This window comes from Nicotiana sylvestris, chromosome 2, assembly GCF_000393655.2.
Source record: "Nicotiana sylvestris chromosome 2, ASM39365v2, whole genome shotgun sequence".
NCBI lineage: Eukaryota > Viridiplantae > Streptophyta > Magnoliopsida > Solanales > Solanaceae > Nicotiana > Nicotiana sylvestris.
Genome location: NC_091058.1, coordinates 134,358,872 through 134,373,716, shown reverse-complemented (window position 1 = coordinate 134,373,716; position 14,845 = coordinate 134,358,872). Strand labels below are relative to the sequence as shown.

Below are 14,845 nucleotides of genomic sequence, written 5' to 3'. Positions count from 1 at the left end.
CCTCGACTTATGCACCTAATAACTGTTACTCACAGCTAGTACAAATACTAAGCAATTCTGTTACCAAGTCTAAGGCGTATGGGAAAAAATCACCTATTGATTTTTTTAAAGTGGAGATATATTCAAAGAGACTATAGAAAATTTGAAATTCTTAAACATATGAATTTTTAACAGCTTTTAGCGAGTAAACAATTTGCTCAATCCTAAAGAGATGTGATCACATAAAGCATAGAATTATCTTTCCAGTAATGTAGAGCAAAGAAAAAAGAAAAAGAGAACTGCAATTCCATGCTTATTGAAATTCCAAAAAATGAAGCTACGTGGCGGCGGCGGCACCGAAATGGAAGATGATAACCATGGAATATTGGTATTGATATTGGTAATGGTGGTTGAGGAGACCAAAAAACCAACATGCGTTAGCCGATGAATATTCTGGAGAGAAGAGGGGAGAGAGGAGAGAAAAAAGGAAAATGGTGTAACTAAATCCCTTGATTGAAGGCATTAATAATGAATCGGGAGCCTTTTAAGGTGGATTGTATATATTTTGTAGCTAAAACGTGTTTAGGTCGGGTAAATACAAAAACATGAACATTTTTCGTAATATAGTTTCAAATAGTGTATAGGAACGAAAAAATCTCTTTATTGAACTCACCCTATCTTGATCCAATACGTCTCAACCCATTTAAAGTTGGGCTGATTTTTAACCCAAATTGATACATGAGTAACTTTGCCAAAATATCTTAGAAATAATTTTTTTTATTTGATATGTTATATATGACCATAATAAAAGAAAAAAGTATTATTTGCTAATTATACAATTTATAAGAAAACAACACATATTAAGTAAAACTTGATAAGAATTGGGCGGGTTAGGCTATGACCCATATTTTAGCCCATCTTGACCCAACACATCTTAGCCCAAATAACTTTTGGGCGGGGTCAAAATATTGGCTTAACCCATTTTAACCCGCTTAAAATTGGCACAACCCGCCCATTTGACACTCCTAATTACAAATTTGTTGGCCTCTCAGGGTAGTTTTTGGAATGTATTTCCTAGCGGCGACAAATCTACAAAATTGTGATAAAACTTTTCATAGCCTTCCACAAATCCCTACTTCGATGCATGAAAGTACGTGGGCGTTTGGACATAAGGATTATAAAATTCCGGAAAAAGTGACAAAAATTCAAGTGAAAATGGTAGTTGAAAATTAGAGTTGTATTTGGATATGAATATAATTTTGGGTTATTTTTAAATTTTTGTGAGTGATCTAAGTGAATTTTTGAAAAACAACTACTTAGAGTTTTTCAAATTTTTGAAAACATTCAAAATTCATCTTTAAGTGAAAATTGAAAAATCATGGACAAACATTAATTTCGAAAAAAAAGTGAAAAAAGTTTTATGGCCAAACGGGCTCCAAGTGTGTCATAGATTATGTGAATCAGAGAATAGAATTTACATCCTTTCCCCGTCACTACATCTCTCATTACCAGAAAAAATTCAACCCTGCGATACATGAAGTTTGATATATCGTCTCTATCTCAAAATTGAATTCAAATACACATTGACTTGTGCTTATTCTGCTAGCTCCCTGTGAATGTCACCTTTTCCATTCATTGGAGAGACAACAGCAAGAATAACCAGTCCACCCAAAACAACTATCAAGACACCCAAGCAGTTCACTAGCAATGCCTCGGTGGAGTAGCGAGAGATTATGTGGCTTGCTTGAAGGAATGTAGCTTTCTCTAATATGCCAGTAGCACAAGTAACAATAGCAAGGGCATATATGTATATGCCACAAAAGACATGCCACGGTAGGAGACTCGCTCTACTGTTCCTTGAACCACCTGGATACCAGAAGGTGGCAAAACCAGCAGCCCACTGTCCAGAAGAAGTTATTGAAAAACTAATTTATGCACCATCATATATAGCACTCCCCTAAAAACGATAATGCAAAGTGACAGAACAGGGAAAAGGATACAACAAAAGAGTAGCATTAGGGAACTTAAGGAAAGTACCTGGACACCAAATAGGAAAAGGCAAGCTAAGCCCAACCATGAGTGAAGACTATAAAAGTTGTCAATTCCTTTGTCAATATGAAACTTCCAAGCAGCCCAAACACCAATTAGACTCAAAAAGAAAGCCATGAATTGCAGGACAAGATGAACTAATTTCCGGAAGCTCTTTGTTCCTGAGACTGTCTTGTACGCCAGCATTGCTGTAGCAATACACACCAAAGTTTGGAGATAACATAATCCATGATGTGAGATAAATAAGCTATGCTGAATTGTTTTCTGGTGCAAGAACTGAAAATGTCACATAACTTTATACTGGAATGATTACTTCTTTTGGTTTTTTCCTTTTCTCTTTTCTGATAAGATACTGAAGAATGATACTTTTCCCTAGAATCAAGTCAATAAAGCAGTGCATGTAGAGAACAGTTCAACAAGCACACTTAGAAAAAAAATACAGCAACTAGATAAATTTTAAACAGATTCTTTTCATACAAAATGTATAGACAAACAAATTGAAATTAAAATGAAAAATTGCTTTGTTTGAAAGTCTAGAAAAATGAAGAAATTACACTGAAAGCGCGAGCATGTACACTAGTCTAAAAATGGGAGGCGTTGTTAGACTTTAGTTTTTTTTCTTTTGCATATATTACGCTCATAAATATTGCAAGATAACTTTACCGTATTTCATAACAAGACCTAAGGATACTTATGTTAATCAGTCATTGACGGAAAGATGCTAATTACTATTAGAAGCAATGATCAAGCATTTAGCACTGATGCCACAGCATTATTGTTATCTGCACGCTATCCTTACAAAATTGGATAAAAGAAACAAAAGATCTGAGGTTTACAGCCTAATCTGAATTGACCTGCAAATTCTATGGCAATTCACTCATCAAATGGTGTTCTGTGGAATTTTCACTTGCCCAATAACAAGTATACATTATAAAGATATGTCAAGGTAGATAATTGTTTTTGCGGATGATGATATTCCATTTATGATGCAAAAAGTATTTGGAAAATTGATAAAGGCACGTATCCAAACTAATACATAGAGGAATGTGAAAAGGAAGTCCCTTTACATTCCAGCAACTTTGGAGGTAGTCTCCATGAGCAAGCACCAAAGTACTAGGGTACAATTAAAAATAATGTAAAAATTCAGTAACAGCAATTCTTCATTGCCAAGCAGACTATGGATTAATTGCTAAAGTTTGTAAATGAATAATTTAGTCAGTTAAGAGAAAATAGAAAACATTTACATTAATCTAGTTGTACATGGATATAACAATAATACATCAGAATTATAAGAATGACTTATGATAAAGTAGCTCTTCAAAATGAGTCATTATGTGCAAGTCTTTTAGCTATACAGCAAGAAACAGCAGCATGGTAGGGATGTTTAATCGCTTATTCTATCCTCTGCTTATAAATAGAAGATTTCTTTTAAGAACACTAAACATCAAAATGGTTATATCAGTTTGAGTTGTAGTCTTAATCTTTACCTTCACCATTTAGAAGGACGAGGCTGATTACCATTAAAACAGGATGGACCTGCATGAGACAATATGAAAAGCACATATAAGAAAGAGGTTTGCTTCAGTCTCCGGGAAGCTCTGAAACTTAAACGGCACTACAACAAAAGACAAGTACAAAACAAATCTCGACAGATATTAGTAGTGGACGTTTTCCGGTAGGGGTGTGCATTCGATTTATCGATTTGTACATATGCTTATCGTTATCGTTTCAATAAGGTCTCGATTTTTTCGATTTCGATTTATCGATTTTTGGGGCTTATCGATTCGGTTATCGATTACACCAATAAGAAAATTTGCGGGATTCCACGGAAAGTATATTGCTATAAACACGCCTAACTAATATGGATAAAAAGAAGCTAAAATAAAACAAACACCGTTTATAACATAAAAATTATGTCAACAAGCACATGCAACGAAACTAAAGTAAGGGATCAAATGTATGCCACCAACACTCCAACGATATAAAAATAAAAATAAAAATACATCATCACAGCTAATTCTATTTTCCATTAATTTGAACTTCATTCCCTTGAGCTTTAAATATGATCATTCCTTAAATGTGGTAGATAAAATAATAGGGTTAGGGACTTAGGGTAAAGGAAAGGGTATTAATGAATAAGGGTAATTTTTTTTTTTTTAGTATATCTTATCGGTTTATCGATAAACCGATAACCGAAGAGGACAAAATCGAAATCGAAATCGATAACTCGATAAGGAAAATTTCGAAATTGAAATCGAAATCGATAAATCGATAAACCGATAACAAATAATCGATTCGATTTATCGATGCACACTCCTATTTTCCGGGGAAGAAAATGCTAAAAGTAGAAGTGACAGGATTGACATTTCTTGTTAGGCACATCCTTTAAGTCTCTTCCTCAAAAATTGACACAGTTCAAATTCACTAATTGGGAGAAGCAGCAATAGGTACAGGAGCTATCACTAAGGCATCACTTGCTTCACCAGTCCCTTGCTCAGACTCTTCCCTTTCGGTGCCGCACCCGTGCCAAAACGACGTGGGTGTGGTTACGATCTATACCGGATCTGGTCAACCGATTTGCGTACTTTGACCAAAATCGACGGAGAAATTTGGGACAAATACAATAATTTTTAAAATCAAACAAAAGCTACCGTGAAATTGAATAAAATGGAATACCTTATATATAGAAATTTCTATGTCAGTCCTTTTCCTTTATCTCCACGAAATATCTTAGTTGTATATAACTGACAATCAACATATCAACTACACCCTCAATCCTAAACTAGTTGAGATCGGCTTAGGGGTGTCAAATGAGCATGTTAGGCTACAGTTTGGGGGGGGGGGGAGGAATGGGTTGAATCACTAATTGGATTGGGCCATAACCCTCCCAATGTTTACTGGGGTAAAAATGGCCGAATCATTTAAGCTAAACAATAGGTCATAACCTAACTCGGCCAGCTCCAAAAGAAAAAAAGATTAATTTGTTTGTTTGTTCTTTTATAATTTGTTTAATTACCATATCAGATTAATAATAATACGTATTTCTTTTTTCATCATCACTTGTTCAAACAAATTAATCTCAAACTACTTCTCTATATTTTGTTAAGTTTTCTTATGAATCAGTTGGACTACATATGCATCCCAAATTGGGCCAAACTTTTAGATGGGTAACTTGAGCTATGCCCAAAATGACATGCCAATAAACATATGCTCAGCCCAACCGACCCAAGTTTGGGTGAGTTCGACTTCCATGGGCTAATATTGACCCCCTAGATTGGCTATATGAATCCATACTATCCATTCAGCTCTATTTGGGCCATTTTCAATACAATAATTTGTCTCCCTATAGGAAATGTAAAAGGGGAATGATTGCAAGCAATGTCAAGCTACAAAAAACAATCAGAATAAACAAAATTCCATAAAAAAAACATCTCCATTGAAAAGTTTAAGACATTCTAAAACAGAGATCTTTTTGAAAGGGAAAGAGTGAATCAGTACTTGGCACCACTACAACTACTATTCTCAGAATCTCAGTAACAACAGGTCCAGACTATACAAATACACATTATGTAAAATATTTTCAACTATATCGAGAGAATTTGAGCTGAAACAGCAAGTGCAGCCGTACCTTTTGCACTTGGGCAAAAAAATTACGGTTGCCCCAAAACAATAAGTGCATGACACATACTATCTTTTACCACTAAATTCTATCAATAACCATGGCTAGCCGATATCTTAAGTTGCGAATTTTTCTCATCTTACAGTCAAATTCCATTCGCTTTAGTGCAAAGGTAAAGTAAATAACGTGACTAGGGAAAGGGAAGAAGAGAAATAAAAGAAACTTACGTTAAAGATGAGAGCTTTATTGTCAGAGATGAGTGCTAAACCTCCTCTGTAATGCACACTCCACGTTAAAACCAAGGCTGCCACTGCAACTCCGATCACTCGCACCAACACGAAAATCGGAAATCTCACCACCGGCACCGCCATTGATGAATCCCCAAAAATAGTGGCCTCCTAAATAGTGCCAAAATCTGCAGCAGTTTAATAATTTGATGATCGTCGGATTTCGCAGACCTAGGCTTTCAGATTCGGTCAGTTTTAGATCTCTTCTTAGTCCAGATTTAGGGATGGATATGGACTTTAACGGTCTCTGTGTGTATTTATAGTCCTAATTTCCTTTTGACTTTCACAGGGGAGACAGGTCACCACGAAGTCCATGTCAGCTCCACTCTACAACTTCTGTCTTCTTTCTTTTAATGCTAAAAAGTTTTCGATATCTATCATTTGGTTTACAGTATTTGATTTTCAGTAAGTGTAAAACTTCTGTTTTTTTCATTTTCAGAAGTGTAAAACTTTTGTTTAATGTCTTGTGAGTCGATATTAAAAACAACCTTTCTATCTTCAAGGGTCCCCACCGGTAATCTGGTTGTTGCATTTTCAGAAAATATAAAACTTTTGTTACCTTCTCTTTACATCCTTTTATTTTCCTTGGATTCCTATGTTATGAAGCATCATTTGTCTAATACATGTTAATTTGGTTCAGTGTTATAACGTTTATATAATGGACATTCTCGCCTATGTGGAGACACTGCAATATGTCAAGAGCCAATTGTCAACGGATGATAACTTCTCAATATATTGAGCAGTCCTCCTCTATATAGTGGATAAAAGGGAAACACTACACTGAAATCATGAATTGACACAAAATCACGGTAAGACATTATTAACACAAGATGCATCGGTATCAACAGCTTCCAGGGTACAAAGTCTGAAGATTGGTCCTTTGGGATCAACCCCCGTAAAATCTTATCATCAAAACCAGAAGTATAAGATCTGACAGCGCAATTGTGATCGATTTGGTAGAATCTCGCTTCTTTGCTCGGAGGATATAAGTGTATGCTGCAGTCTTAAGAGCCTCTTCGCGACTGTCAAATGTTGCAGTCTCAAAAAGGGCTGATCCTGCGAGCTAACTTCAACAAGATTTCGGGGACAAGCCGCCTTCTTGGAGGTGCCATAGCATCCTTAGCAAGAGCTTCTTTGTCATTAGCATGTATATATGCTACTATATGGTCAAAAAGGTCATCTTTACCACCTCTTAGAGGATCCTGCAGATCAAGACACATTAAATTGGAGCAAGAACTGAAACTTTATCTTATCCTAATGATTCAACAAACTATACAAGAATGAACGAAGAGAAATAATCAACTACGAATATTTCATTCCCGCACTACCAGGGAAACAAAAACAACCAAATGCACGAGTGCTTGGAAAAATGGCAGGGATTTAGCTGCGGAGATTGCCCAAAGAAAAGAGTATATCTATTTAGATAATGTTGCCTATATTTAGAGTTAGTTATTGGGAAAAACAAAAACCAAAATCCAGCTTAATGATATCGCTTCATCCTTTTTAGCTGAATTTGACCACGGTTTCTAGCATGAATTCAAATGCTCTTGCCGGAACTGAAGTGGTTCTATTCCCAGCTTTGACCTACATTAGCCAATGAACATACAACAACTGGATAGGCAAAATACGGTGCATACATACTTGAAGGAATAAATCTGTGTGAGTTTTTCCATCATACAATATCAGTTCAGCTTGAGCTTCCACTCTGCAAAGTGTATCTACAAATGTTTTACTGCACAGAACAAGCAAGTTCAACATGTTATTATACAAGTTCACACTCAAACTAGATAGCCATGCTTCTATATAATCCATTTATCAGTCAAGATAGAATCACAAATTGTAACCATATCCTGCATTAAAGTAAAGGTGGTGGGTCATCATTTCTCTTCAGAAGGAATTCAGACCTTGAATCCGATGGAATGGAGCTATCTGAAGTACCATGAAATAGGATAATGTGAGGCAGCAAAGGGATAGCAGCTTTAGAGCTCTGATCCTGTACCATAATTTCAGGAGAAAAATTTCGCAATGATTCTTCCCCTTCCATTATACTGCAGATGACAAGTTAAATCTCAACTTCACAGAAAGGTAAGTGTGACAACTTAAGCTAAGTAAAGGTTATGCCTGTTCTGTGAGAGAATGCTGTTAGAGGATACCTCAAGAAAATTGAGCGATATAACCCTCTATTATTGAAATGATCAACTAAGTTGGGCAAATTGTACCTGTCAAGTCAAACAATATGACATCAATTAGCAAGAAATCAAAAAAATAAACAAATAAAAAGAGCACGCCAACTGACGGAAAATAACACACAAAATGCAAACAATTCTTTGCTTGAGCATTTGTAGCAAAAGAATGCTGCGGGGAAAAAGAATGCTACACCAATATGGTATAACGAAAGAAGCAAAAGTTTAGGGCAAGGAATAGAAAAAGAAGAATACTTCAATTACTTTTATCCGATTTCAATCATGTGGAATCTAACTCATATCTAAATCGAAAATAATAACGACATAGATAACACAGCCACGAAATTGGTCGCTTACCCGCCTGATAAACCAAAATAAGCTTTTATCTGGGAGGTAGTCCAAGAAACACTTTCTCCTCTAGATTCTTTGATTGCCTGCTTCATAAGAGCACAGGAAGAGATATGTGCACCAGCAGATTGACCCATGAGATAAATCCTGGATAAATATAAGAAAATATCTAGTCATTGATAAGTAAAAGGCTTCTTAGGAATTGTCCAGTATTTCTATTTCATATTTTTCCTCCCTAGATCTGACTCCATAAGAACTATTCCCCCACCCCCACCCCCAATCCATAAATAAGAATGATGAAGTGTGGTGTACATTCTAACACTGAAAATAATCTCAAGCATTCTTATCCTAGATAGTGATGTGGACATGGTTATCCAATTATTCTCTAAATACAAATGGGCAGCACATTTTTTACCTGTTTGGGTCACCACCATAATCAGCTATGGTGTTGCAAACAAATGAGATTCCCTGAGAAACATCTTCCACCATATCGCCTATTGTTCCTTGTGGAAAGTTTCTGCAACCAAAGAGTCTATTATGCATCTCGAACATGCACATGAGTATTTTGATCGTGCGAAGGCATTGCTGAACAAAGAAAATGAGAGGACAAAGAAAAAAGAGTCTATTATGCATCTCGAACATGGACATGAGTATTTTGATCGTGCGAAGGCATTGCTGAACAAAGAAAATGGGAGGACAGTAAAAAAGTCACTGATGCAGTGTACATCATGCTACATAATGATGTTTTGATCCCACCAATATCTTTTTCGGAAAAAAGGAAGTTATTTGTCTCACTTAAGTGATACTCCCTCCTTTTAATTTTATGTGTCTTAGTTTGACTGGGCACAAAGTTTAAAAATGTAAAGAGATTTTTGAATTTTGTGGTCTTTAACCAAAGGTGTGTTAACATACCAAAGTACTTTTTGAATCTTGTGGTCTTAAACATGCCATGTCATTCCTGTAAGAGACTGTTACTAAGGGTAAAATGACAATGTTGAAATTAAAAACATACTAAATATAGAAATATAGCATTTTTCTTAAACAGACTAAGACGGAAGTAAGACAAATAAATTAAAATAGAGGGACTGCTAAAGGTTTTAGCAATAAGGAAATGCAGAATGGATAAACCTTAAAAATAAAAGTAGAGCTTGTCCCATACATCCATGAATACCAGTTAATATTGCTGATTAGAAAGTGAAGATTTTGATCAGAATTATGTTCTATGGATTCACTATTAATATTATTTCTTGGTTCCCTTTTCTATCTATGGAATCATCCAAGGGAACCAGTAATACACCGAAAACACATTTAGACCACAATATGTAATTTCATAATTCAACCAGTTACCTGTAATCAATGCATGCTACTATAATGTCATGTTCTGATAATTGCTTTCCTAAGAGAGAACCCCAGGCCTTGTACCTGCATGAGTACGTGGACTTCAAAATAAATATTATATGCAGGATTGAACATGACTAAAGGAGAGATAATTAGTGATATGCAGAAGTATCTAAATATAATCATTTTGTTTTTAGCTCCAGTTATTGATCTCATGTGTGTTATTATGGAGATGGGCCTGAGAGGCCAATAAATCATTGTTTGGAGGTAACTCAGCCATGCAACATGTTTAATCTTTGTCAGAACAGAGAATCTGAAGAGAAGAGAGCTTCATATTTGTTGGTGTTTGTTTGTGCAACTAGAGAGGAGACAGACCACTTTACATTAGCGTCGTAGTGTTTCTGTGAGCTCTAAACCTCATACTTAATCTTTCTGGAAGCCACGTGGAACATTCCAAGTTACGGTAAAGGAGCTCTGTAGGGCTTCTATACACATCATATGAGTAATGTCGAATTTGGCATGGGAGCAAACTCCATGAGTTCTTGATGGGGTTGAAATTTCAATGTCAAAAATCCAAAGCACCTTTTTTTTCCTTGGGGTATATATTTTGTCCCAGACAGGAATTTTAATCATTAATTCTTTCATCTAAACCAGGAAAAGGAATGTTGCAGAGATGGGGTTTACCTACCAGAGCCCCCAAGTGTATATACTACAGTTTATCATACAAAATATCTGTGGAGGCTTCCAATACTTCACATGTTTACTCTATTGCAGATGCCATCCTAAAATGCATCCACATAACTTACTATTGACCACATGATTAAGATCTCCTGTCACCAACTGTATCTAAGGGCCAAACACACACTTCAGATTGTCGATAATTTTTTCAATTCAGGAATCATCACTGGCTAGCTTCAGGAAAACCGTAATAGCTTGAGAAGGCAGAAGGTCGCAGGCAACTATTTATAAAATTGAGAATTCTGGAATTTGGAATCAATAACAAACTGTCATCTTACAGAGAGTAGATAGTATAGTAGTATAAGAGATCTGAGATCGTTATACACAATTGTCAGTATTTAATCCATACACCAATTATTCCAATATGATAAGGAAAGAAACTTGACAAATTTATGGGCTTAAACAAGCCTCTTGATACTGGCACTTGCAATTTGATGCTAGTATCACTGTTTTGAAATTAGTCGATCGGGTCCCACAGATACACAAAAATTCCAAAGCTGAAATGAAGGCATCAACAGGAATAATTTCCGCAAGCGGGAACAAAATAGGAAGTCATTCTTCTCTTTTCCATAACCTAAAGTGAAAAATACACCCATCAGGTGCGAGAGTGGCAATAGCAGTCTTAGTAAGGTAGGAAAGCCCTTTATCAATTTCATGAAGAGAAGCAGAAACCTAAATGCCCTAAAAGCAAAATAATGATAGTTCATATCATATCACTCGAGAGGTATAAGAGGAAATTTATGATCAATTATACAAATGAGACTAAATGCTAGATCTCTTGTTTTTTACGTACAAGAGGAACTTAAGGTTTAAAACGAAAGAAAGGAGAAGTATCTAGCTTTCTTACTAACCCAATAATCCATGCTCCACCTGTTACAAACGCCACAACTGGCTTTGGTCTGTTTATATCTTCCGGTAGATATAAGTCCAACCTACAACATAATGTCAGTTTAATCGACCTGAAAAAGTAGGTAAGGAGAAAAGATGAAATAGTGACATACCTATTCCTCGGTTGATCACCATAAACAACACTTCGCCGGACTAGCGGTGAAAAGAAATAATAAAATGCAACTGCCACAATTGACAGATATAGGTTAAATGTGGTCCTTATGTGACAATTATAAGATATAATCTATATATATATATATAGTATGTAGCTGCTGAATACAAAAGAAGCACTGCATATGTCTCCGTTACAGGAGGTCCTTGGTAAATGTGACTCAGCAAATGACTACAAAACAACCCTCTCAATAGTAACCCACCCTACAGCCACCCCCCCTCCAAATGAGAAAATATGACCATTCAAAAATATTTTGCTATATGAAATGTCCAAACTAGTAAACAGGCTTTTTTGCCAATGCTTTGCAGAAGCGATTTATTTCTAAAATGGTCACAATATTATTCCACAAACAAGAATGCATCATCCAATTTCCTGATTTTAGTCTTTTTGTTTGAAGAATTATATTAGCAATGGACATATGAATGAGAAATATGAGGGAGTTCATTTATAGCTGCAATATGCATTACCAGTTATACCCGGGACTTTTCAAACTGATGGTCATAATATTATTCCATAACAAGAATGCATTAGCTGTTTCCCTGATTCTAGTTCTTCTATCTGAAGAATTGTACTAAAAACAATTCTTTTTCGGACATATGAATGGTATAACAAAGGGCATATTCTTAGCTTCAGTATGAATGTCTTACACTATAGAAGGTATCCTTATTCTTTTAATATGAATGAATTGGAAAAGAGCACATTCTTGTTACACTCACCTTGGAGAAAACCAGGCATAAGTAGCATCGCATATAAGGCAAGACCCAAAAGTCTTGTAATCCATCGATAACCTAACCTGAATAAAGGAAGTAATAAGAAACTACATCTTCTGAAACAATTCCTCAATATCTGGTCATTCGCAACACAATTTTTTCTTTGTGCATCGGTAAAAGAAAGCAGCCACTAATGCTTGCATTAGGTAGGCTGTTTACATCACATCCCTTGGAGCGCAGCTGTTTCCTGGATATCCTGCGAGATGCTTTGTGCACCGGGCTGTCCTTTTATTGTATGGTAGAAATGGAAATCAGAAATCTAGAAGAAAGCTTTGGGAAAAAAACTAAGGCCTATTTATGCTGGTTGATTTCAAAATTAAACATGACAAGTCTAGCACTCACAGATTATAAACTTGGCAATAGTGAAAACGCCAAATTTAACTGATGTTAGTCATATGCCGGTAAAACTAAAGAATTCAAATAAATACTAGTAACAGTATTTGACCGAATCTGGAATCCATGTTGCAACTCATATTGAATTGTACACGGAAAAAAAACATGTTTGAAGCAGAGACCAGTAGTATCAAGAAAACCAAGGAAAATGAATCCTCTATCCATGTTGTTCAATTTGGGCCCATTCCAAAATTATAACTTGACAAATAATACAATTTATTTGAACTTGATAACATTAAATTCCTAAGTTCAACTAATACAAGTCATATACCACTAATACTATAATGCGTTTGGATTTGAAATAAAAGAGTGTTTGAAGCTGAAGTTGAAAAAGGGTATATTGAAGTTAATAAATCAGAGCAGTTATTCGAAATGAGAGCAGTTAATTATTAATAAATAAAAGAAAAGGGGTACCCGAGATAGCTAAGAAGCTTGAAACTAAGGCGGGTAATCAAATAGGTCTCAGCAGCAGCGTGCCCAATTTCACGGCTAAAAGATCCTTGACGACACAACCCTGCAGTTGCAGGCGTGGACTTAGTCTTGTTCAATGGTTTTCTCCTCCTTTTGTAATTATTTGAAGGCAAAGTAGAAGCCCTAGATAATAATTGTTCATTCTCCGTCGCCATAACCAAATAAGAATTCCGACAACAAAGGGGAGGGAGATCTTAGATTAAGTCAAAAGAAAACAAGTGCGTTATTCTAGGTGTCACTGTCAGAAATCTTGGACTTAGGCGGGAGCCATGATTTATTGTGTCATATAAAATTTCAGTTGACACTTAGATATTCACTAGGTGACGGTTATTTGAGGGGTCCTTTCCAAGTTCCAACTGTTCTTCTGAAGGTAAAAATAGATTTTAAGAGAAGTAAAACTATCAAGATTTATGAGTACATGGCAATGGACGGGTTGCGCTCAATTTGGGCAGGTCAAGATGGGTTAGGTCAATAAATGGGTCATTGACCAACCCAATCAAAGTGTACTTGGGCTAAGATGGACTGGTCAAGATGGCTAAACAATGGGTCATAGTCCAATCCGTCCAACTTGACCCATGTTTTAGAACCATGCTCATCTTGCAAAAAAAAACTTTTTACATTAAAATGTGTAAGTTAAAAAATATTTTGCGGGTGGGGGTGAGGGTAGGTGGGTGGTGCAGAAAAACGAAAAAAATAAAAAATACAAAAAAGAAAAAGTAAAAAAGAAATTTTTGAGGGGGTTTGGGGGGGGGGGAATTGGGTGTTTTGGGCGGTGCAGGAAAACAAAAAAACAGAAAATAAAAAATACAAAAAAAAGTAAAAATATTTTTTTTGAGGGGGTTTGCGCGGAGGGTGTAGGGGAAGGGTAGGGTGGGGTGTGTGGTGCAGAAAAATAAAAAACAGAAAATAAAAAATAAAAAAAGTAAAATTTGGGCAACTAAATAAATTTCTAGATAAGTTGGGTTGAGATCCCTTTGTTTTGAGTGAATTTCATGGGTTGTATTTGAGCTGTTTAATGGGTCAGAATAAGCTATAAAAAATAATTGGTTAACTTGAGCTCAACCCAAATAGACTCATGAGCTAAAATGTTTGTAGCCCACCCATTAATCTCTGGACGAGTTGGGCAGATTAGATGGGTTTGGGCTTAAATTGTCACCCCTAAGTACAGAGTACTATTTTATTTATTCTACCACATCTAATCTAATATTTTTTTTTAAAATTAATTGTCTAAACTACTAATACCATTTATCACTTTTCTAAATGTATCGCTTAATTAATATTCTATTTATTGGGAATATAAGAGTGCAATTGAGAAAAAGTATCATCTGTCCCAATCTATGCGAGAATGTTTCATGAAGTTTAAGAGGAAATAAAAAAAAAATTAAAATTTGTGGTTTAAGCTAAACTACTATAATTTTTTTTATAAATATAAATCATCTCATTAAGAGTAAAATAAAAAGTTTAAAATTAAATTATTACTAAATATAAAGAATGTCATTCTTTTTTTACTGAATAGAAAGAAGAGAGTGTTACATAAATTGGGACGGTAAAACTAATAAATTTCAATTTAAAAGACGTTAAATATTTGAAACAATAATTTATAAGTTCAT

General features: G+C 35.4%; 2 protein-coding genes across 2 annotated transcripts; both read right to left on the bottom strand.

Annotated features, from left to right (window-relative positions):
- Positions 1 to 1,395: 1,395 nt before the first annotated feature.
- On the bottom strand, positions 1,396 to 6,201 carry LOC104224961 (transmembrane ascorbate ferrireductase 2). The gene is made up of 4 exons (XM_009776697.2): positions 5,875 to 6,201; positions 3,516 to 3,564; positions 2,017 to 2,216; positions 1,396 to 1,879 (listed from the first exon to the last, which is right to left on the bottom strand). The coding sequence occupies exons 1-4, from the start codon at positions 6,016 to 6,018 to the stop codon at positions 1,574 to 1,576; spliced, it is 699 nt and encodes a 232-aa protein (XP_009774999.1). The 5' UTR covers positions 6,019 to 6,201; the 3' UTR covers positions 1,396 to 1,573.
- A 427-nt stretch (positions 6,202 to 6,628) lies between these two features.
- LOC104224962 (probable isoprenylcysteine alpha-carbonyl methylesterase ICMEL2) lies at positions 6,629 to 13,520 on the bottom strand. The gene is made up of 11 exons (XM_009776698.2): positions 13,179 to 13,520; positions 12,318 to 12,394; positions 11,543 to 11,612; positions 11,393 to 11,473; positions 9,813 to 9,887; positions 8,881 to 8,982; positions 8,475 to 8,612; positions 8,088 to 8,153; positions 7,839 to 7,982; positions 7,576 to 7,666; positions 6,629 to 7,136 (listed from the first exon to the last, which is right to left on the bottom strand). The coding sequence occupies exons 1-11, from the start codon at positions 13,388 to 13,390 to the stop codon at positions 6,975 to 6,977; spliced, it is 1,218 nt and encodes a 405-aa protein (XP_009775000.1). The 5' UTR covers positions 13,391 to 13,520; the 3' UTR covers positions 6,629 to 6,974.
- Between the last annotated feature and the right edge of the window lie 1,325 nt (positions 13,521 to 14,845).